The sequence below is a fragment of the Microtus ochrogaster genome, chromosome 5 (assembly GCF_000317375.1).
Source record: "Microtus ochrogaster isolate Prairie Vole_2 chromosome 5, MicOch1.0, whole genome shotgun sequence".
NCBI lineage: Eukaryota > Metazoa > Chordata > Mammalia > Rodentia > Cricetidae > Microtus > Microtus ochrogaster.
Genome location: NC_022012.1, coordinates 83,537,758 through 83,545,765, shown reverse-complemented (window position 1 = coordinate 83,545,765; position 8,008 = coordinate 83,537,758). Strand labels below are relative to the sequence as shown.

Below are 8,008 nucleotides of genomic sequence, written 5' to 3'. Positions count from 1 at the left end.
TCTGTACTCACAGGCTTCACTTATGTTGGCATCTCCACAGTGGCGTATTATCTCAACATGCCACAGTCAGACTAGCCTGGCTTCTGCTGCTAATTCAGCCTTCCTGGCTTCTCAGACCAGCTTCAAGAAGCATGGTTCCTTAAACATCCATTCCAAAATTCTAACTAGAACTACAGGAAAAATTCAGAGGTGGGAAGCTTTGCTGGAGGCTGACCACTTTCTAGCTGTGCCGGCTGGATCTGAACGTGTTTCATCAACTCCAGCATTCATCTTTACCTGCATATGCTTTTAGCTATAATGGGAAAAGTGACGTGGAAACTTAAAACTAAATGAAAATAAAATATCCCCAGTCCTGAACTCTGAAATTAGCCTTCACAGCCATTCACAGGAAGGAGGTTGGAAAACCTCCTTTGGCTTAATTACAGAACAGGAAGCATCTCTGTCTTTGCTCAGACGACTTTAACCCACCTTTCTCACATGTAAAAGTTTCTAGCATATGTTTTATTACCCAGTTATCATGTTTAAATAGAGACCTTTTACTTAATTAATACACTTATCAGAGATTTAAAGGCTGGGTTTTGATGTCTCATTTCTTGCTGCAATACTTTGAAAAGGAAATCATTTTAATTTATTTGGACTTACTTTAAAAAGCACAAAATGTATTACAGCAAGCAGGCAATGACAGCTGGGATTTCAATCCCGTCACTTTCTGCTCTAAATGAGGAAGAACCCCTCTTGAGCAGCACTGGTGAAAAGCACTGCCCAGCAGTTAGAGCCATCCAAAGTAAAGAAGTGTATCTTCATAAACTGCCTTATTTTCATATGTATTTTCTAATTCTTTTCTGCTAATAGGTTAACAAGAAGAGACGTATTCAAAATTAAACTACTCAAGTCCATCTGAAATCCTTCTTCATATCACATTAAAAAAAAAATGACCCCAAACTCACCCACTTTACTAGAGCACCGCCAGAATAATCTTACATTTCAGAGGCTGCGTCATTGACGCCTCCACAATGCTGACTCTATCGTGTTCACTGTATTCTAACAGATCCCATCTGTTGCAACACAAACTGATCATGCGCCAAACCTCAGGAATTGGTAAGCCAGCATAAAGCGGTCATGCAACAGTCCAATTATGTTGACTGCAGTGACTTGGCCAAAGACTGCCTCAGTCTCACTGAGGCCGAACCTACGGAGGCATATTGCAATGACAAGCTAATGTCCATAATAAATGACTAAAGGTACCTTGCCAGATCCTGAAAAGGCTTTTAAAATGCAATAAAGTTTAATCACACTTAAGGTATAAAAGCATACTCTAAATAAAGTATTTACAGTGTAGTTTGTTAAATGTATCCATTAGATGACAATTATCCATTAACTTCTATTAAATATCCTTCATTTGACATACCTGGTAAAAAGAAGTGTTTCAAATTTAGGGTTTTTTTCCAGCTATGGAAATAATCATATATACACACTAAGATATCTTAGTACTCAAGTCTAAACATAGAATGCATCTACATTTCACACTTTATACACATAAGTTAACTTTATATATATAATGTATATATTATTTATTTATATATATTATTTTTAGTGTGAACTGAAGTTTGGCTACAACCTAGCTTATCTAACACAACGAAGGTACATAAAAACTTTTAGATTTTAAAACATTATGAATTTTGAATTTTTGTATCAAGAAAGCTCAACATAATAATGCTAATAATGACAAGGTTATCTAAAACTTGTTTAATGAAAACAAACAAAATACAGGAAGTGGATCTGATCATAACAGAAGGGAAGAGAAAAGTGGATTAATGATTTCCTGAAGTGAATCTGGCTAAGGATTTCTTTCTAAAAACAAGTGCAATGAGCAGTAAGTCAGCACACAGTTAGATTCTTTTCCTTTATGCTAGCCTGCCTACAGAACAAGACCGGAAGTTACAGCATATCAATCCTGTAGTCTTGTACAACTGGCTGGCACCTTTCTCCAGCACCTCCTGGATCCAGGATTATCACCGTGTGAGCAGACAGTGGGTCCACAACATGGCAGCTAGAAAACATCTTGCTAAGGCAGAGCTGGGAACGGGGAAGAATCAACCAATACAAACTCCCTTTCACCTGCTTCAGTGAGGTGAACTAAAGCATATGCTTTTCAATTTAGAGAAAGTCCCCTGTTTAGAAGACAGTGGTGGCGCACACCTTTAACTCCAGCACTAGAGAGGCAGAGGCAGGTTGAGCTCTGTTAGTTCGAGGCCAGCCTGATCTATAAGAGCTAGTTCCAGGGCAGCTAGGACTATTACACAAAGAAACCCTGCCTCAAAAACAAAACAAAATAAACAAAAAATTATCAAAAAGCAAAATTAATGATCTTTTATAGGTATTTAAAAATACAAAAGGCAATGGCTCTCAGGCTATAAAATAACAGAAGAAGCCCTGTTCTAAACAATCTTTGCTTACATTAAAGAGGTATTTAATTAATAGAGGCAGTAAGAGACAAACTGTAATGTTCTTCATGTCTACATAATTACTAAAGCAAACTGCCAAGAACTCAGTGTACAAAGGCTATGACTACTAATTCAGGCAAGATGATTTGTGAGGTTGACAGAAAACAAGCCACCAAGAAAACACATCTATATAGTAAATTCAATTATATCTATGAAAAAAAGCAGGTACCAATGGACCAGTGAGGTGGCTCAGCAGGTAAAAGGCACTTGCCACTGAGCCTCATGACATGAGTCCAATCCTCAAGACTACATAAAAGAAGGAAAAAACCAACTCCTGCAAGCTCTCCTCTGGCCTACACATGTGCTCCCTGCCATATGCTCACATGAACATACATACACAAAATAAATGAAAATGTTTTAAAAATTAAAAAGAGGTTGCTAAGCAGGTTAATAAAATACGCAACATCTCAGATAACTGGGAAGCCAGCTCCTGATTTCATCATAGACAAAGTGCTTGGTTCAATCCACAGCAAGATTCTTGCTATATGGCTAGATTTAAATTAGTATCGTGGAATAATTAGAACTGCAATTAAAATAATTAAGATTATTTTCTAGGATTGAAATAGTTCGAAAATAGCTACTTGATACCATAAGTGAAGTGCTAATAAAAAACGATCTCTCCATAACCAGGGAGAAATCCCTTCACAGTGCTGGGCAATCAGAACAGGACTTGTCTGCATGATGCCAAGCCAGGTGAGGAGGGGCTGGAGAGATGAGCTCAGCAGGCAGGTCACAAAGTACATGCAGAGTGGAGTAGCCAGAGGTGCCCCCATGGACACTCGACTCCCACTCAGCCCCCGATCCACTAGGAAGGGTGCCTCAGACCAATGCCAGAGAAAACTTTAAAATCTCTTAAGTTCCTTTCTGGTTACTGAACATGGGGCATTCTGCCAAGCTGCGTACTTTATTATCCAGCTTTTAAAATCTAACACTTTATATATAGGTTTATCAAAACCAAGCAGAGGGCAAAAAGTAGACCAGAAGCACCTGAATACGGGCCAAGGCTAGTGTTAGGAAACTACTTGTTTATTTCCTTAGGTGGAGGGTTAGGTATGCACATCAGCTACCTGTTAGGAAATGACATGATGGAATGGATTGACGCTAAAATAATTCAGATAAAAAGAATAGTAAAAAAAAAAAAATATGAAACAAAATTAGGATGATATTAGGAATCACTGAAGATGCTAATAAGGGAATTCCACAGGGTAAAAGAAAGAGGGATTTTAAAGAACATTTTAACAAATATATTCCAAAATAATTATGTTTCATATTAATATGCTCAAGTAAATATGTCTAAGGAGTTAATTAAATTCCTAATTTTAAAAATAGCTACTACATAAGCAGTTAGTCGCATGCCTGGGACAACACAATGACCCATGCAATACACTCACGCTGGTCAAGTCTGAGATGCCGGCGTCATCCACCTCAGAGACAACACTCCCCCTACGATTGGAGCGACTAAAATAATCAGCGGCAGAGACCTTTCAGTCAGAGAAAATGAGACACTTTACACGTCAGAAAAGAGAAAAAGAACACTAGCTAACTGGAAAGTTGTGTGCCTGTTTTAATCTGATGTTTGATAAAGTATTGTGAAATGAGGAAACTTTTACAACTGACCTATTTCAAAAAGTAAAAAAGAGGTATGAATGAATGATTGAAGTCGTTGAATGAATGAATGAATGAATGAATGAATGAAGTCACAGCTCCCTAGAGTAAGTTCTTTCAACAGTACAAGTGCAAATCTATGCTACAGACCATTTTCTGCCTGAGCTCGTGACAAGCACATCTTCCACACTGAAGCACTGGGAACCTTCGACTGGTGAAGGCAGTGTTCAGACCACTATCAAATCTCTACTATATTTTATAAAATTATAATTCTTTATAGTTATCAACTCTGGCAATACTCAATTTCTGCAATAATTTCTTCCTTTTCACATGTCATATCAGGTACTGTTGGACAAAACAATGAGAAAAACTGGCCTGTAAAGGCCCTCTCTTGCCACTCAAACAGCCTCTCCTCTCCTATCAGAAGCCACTGTCTCTGAGCACTCTTCCAAGGGTCACTCTGACACACCCACCTCAAGGTCCTCTGTCACAGTCACCTGCTCTTTTCTTCACACCCTGAACTGTCTTCCTTTTGTGCTCCTTTCCTTACTAGTTTATTTCTATCTTTTCCTAGAACATAAGTCCCGTAAAGTCAGAGCTCTGTCCTTGGCTGAACAAACGAATGACCCCTGGTGCCCTCAACACTGCACTCCGCAGTGGAATGACTGCACCCACTCATCAGTCATTCTTACTCCAAGTGAGTCTGCCTTGCTCTAAAATTCCTCACCAAGAAACCATCCATAGGAACAAGATGTCTGCCAATGGCTAACAAAATCAAGCAATGATATTTTTATTCGTTACACCTCGATTACATATAATATATGATTAGCACCTATTACCTTGGAGGTTTGAAAGGTGTCTTCCAGAGTCACTCACTGAGTACAGGTATTAAGTCTAACAACAGAGAAGACAGCCATCTCCACTGGACAGAAACAACTAACAGGTTATTGAGGTTAAGGCAAGCCCATAACTATTAAGTCCCTATTTCCACTGCTTCCAAGGTGTTACGACTTTTATTTCTCCTTCGGCCATGAGTATGAACATTATCTGGACGGCTAAGGAACCAAAAATGCTTTAATCAGATGAATTTATCTCACACAAACATGTGGTGCTCCCTTTATGAGAACTTTGGTTTACAACTGCGCACACTGAGTTTGCACCGCTTTTGGAAGAAATTACAGCTCAGAGGTCTCTTTATTCTGGCTCCATGCTGACACAGTCCTCTACTCTAATTTCCACATCAGTTCCTTACAGAGAACAAAAACGTCACCCTGCGACACTTGCAGCATCATTAAAGAATAGCATGAATGATTAACTGGGTGAAATGTCTGAATTGATGTTTTTCAATCTTGCCACCGACAGCTGACAACGGCACAGTCTCACACACGAGTACTGTATGATGGTGTAAGTGTGACTCTTGCTTGAGAGGCTCGTTTTGAAAAATAAGTGGATAAAATGTGTGCATAAAAAACAACAGATAATGGTGTGGGAGGTCCTTCTGTCTATGTGTTGCTTCTATTGGTTGAACTGAACAAAGAACTGCTTTGAGCATAGCTATGGCAGGGAAGAACAGAACTAGGCAGGGAAAGCTTGGCTGTATGCTGGGAGGAAGAAGGGCAAAGTCAGGGGAGGAGCAATGGAGCCAACCAGAGTCAGACATGCCAAATCTTTGCCGGTAAGCCACTGCCAAGTGGCAATAGACAGATGAATAGAAATGGGTTAAATTAATACAAGAGTTAGCCAATAGGAAGCTAGAGCTAATGAGCCAAGCAATGTTTTAATTAATACAGCTTCTGTGTGGTTATTTGGGGGCTAAGCTAGCTGGGTGGCTGGGACGAAGAAGCAGGCCCTCCCTCTAACAAGATAAGGTGAAAGTTTTCAGTAAACGATTTGTGCCTGAGCCTCGTGAGTCATTCTCGACAACATGGCAAAGCAAACTGTGCACATAAACTCTATTTGAGGAAAACACAAACTTCACTTTTCAGTAAATGTCACATAATCATACAGTACTGTCCTGTAACGGCTGTAACTGTTTTCATGCAGACCATGCTCACCACACTGTCCCTTCGCCCACGACTGGCACGATCAGAAGACACAATGCTTGCGGTGTCGTCGTCGATAGACTAAGAAAGTGAAAAAGATTCAGTTTCTCTACTGTTCTCGTGGACTATAAACACCGTGGGAGAGTTTTAGAAGGCCACTCTATTGCACACTGAACCGCTGCACTCTGTTAAAAGAGATAAGCTGCTAGAAGGCATAATGAAGTATCACTACAAGTCAAGATACTTCCCAAAAGCACAAAGACTAAAGCTAAACTCTCTTTTATTAACATTAAACACTGGTGAGGGTATGAGTAAACGAGACGAAATCAGCCAGGGAGGTCATGGTATTTTTAGACTTGCATATCTGTGAAGTCCCTTGAGACGTCAATAAATATACTTATGATTTCAATTTGAGAAAGGAAAAAAATGTTTTTAAATGAAATAACATATGTCAAAGAAGTTCCTACCAACAAAGTCCTTGAGGCAGTGACTCATTTCCTGGTCCTCATCGCTCCGCAGTTGGCGGAGATGGTACTATTATCCCCTCACAGGACTGTGTTCTTCCCGATCTACTGGCAGAACTCATCTTCGGCCTACTACTTTATCCCCATTCTGATGTCACTAAGATGCCATTTTGGCATCACTAAGGTAGTAATTCTGAACCCGCATTGCAAATGAAACAGAATCTAGTCAACCCACAAGAGCAAGGACCTGCACTGTTGTGTTTTTGAAAATACATTATCAAAAATTTTTGCAGGGGAACACTACATTTTGACATATTAAAAATGTCACCAGGTCTGAAAACTGCCAAGTAGAAGTTTGAGTACACAGTGGGATAAGAGTAAACATCCTTCTTCTGTGACAAAGCCCTTACGCCCTAAATACACCCGTGTTAGTGTTTACTAAGTCCAAGGGTGGGATCTCTGAGAACTGCTCTTCTGGAGGGCAGAACTGCAAACGTTTTAAATGTGAAAGCCCACAGAACTCTTCTTTTCCCTGATAATTATTAATTTCTCCAGTTTGGTATAATCTGTAAGGATAACAAGCTAGTACGCTGAAAGTAATCATTTACTTTGGAAATGTAAATGAGTACAGTCTTTTTAGTTGTCAACATGGTCAGATATAGCAAAATTGAAACACATACACTCTGAGCATGGTGACCCACACCTTTAATCCCAGCACTCAGAAGGCAGAGGCAGCCAGATCTCTGAGAGTTCGAGGTCAGTTTAGTCTACAGAGTGAGTTCCAGACTCTCCAGAGCTACACAGTAAAATCCTGCCTCAAAACCTGGGAGGGGCTGGAGAGATGGTTCAGCAGTACATATCCTTTGCTGCTCTTCAAAGGACCTAGGTTTGGTTCCCACAGCCACATGGTAGCTCACAATCTCCTCTAAGTACAGTTCCAGGACACAAAATCCTCTTCAAGCCTTTGTGGACACAGGCTTACACATAGTACAAACATGTATATGTAGGCAGAACATTTATACACATAAAACAAAACTAATCTTCTTTTGAAAATGCATATGCTCTTATATTCCTAACATTTCCTGATACATATTTGTCTTACAGATATATTCATGTAAATGTACTCTCTGTGCATGTGTTCGGGTGTGAAAGGAAGGGAAAGACAGGGGCAGAGAACATGTGTAAGAATGTTCACCACAGGGCTAGGGAGAGGGTATGCAAGCATGAAGCTTTAATCTGTACTTCCAGCACCCATGTAAAAGCCAGGTCTGGTAGTGTACGCACTGGGGGGACAGTGGCTCTCAGGGGCTCCCTGGCCTGACAGTCTAGCCAAAACAGTGATCTCTTGATGTGGGAGTGTCATATATCAATCTGTTGATTTCATTGGTTAAGT

General features: G+C 39.9%; 1 protein-coding gene across 7 annotated transcripts in view; it reads right to left on the bottom strand.

Moving 5' to 3' along the window:
• Lrrfip2 (LRR binding FLII interacting protein 2) overlaps positions 1–8,008 on the bottom strand; it is a 104,846-nt gene that overhangs the window by 35,620 nt on the left and 61,218 nt on the right. Inside the window, exons 10-11 of one of the 7 annotated variants that reach the window (XM_026779008.1) lie at positions 6,164–6,232; positions 3,896–3,985 (exon numbers count right to left, since the gene is read on the bottom strand). The exons of the other annotated variants lie outside the window; for them this stretch is intronic. Of the exons in view, the coding sequence (XP_026634809.1) occupies positions 3,896–3,985; positions 6,164–6,232 (159 nt within the window). The remainder of the gene's footprint in view (positions 1–3,895; positions 3,986–6,163; positions 6,233–8,008) is intronic. 7 annotated transcript variants of the gene reach the window in all.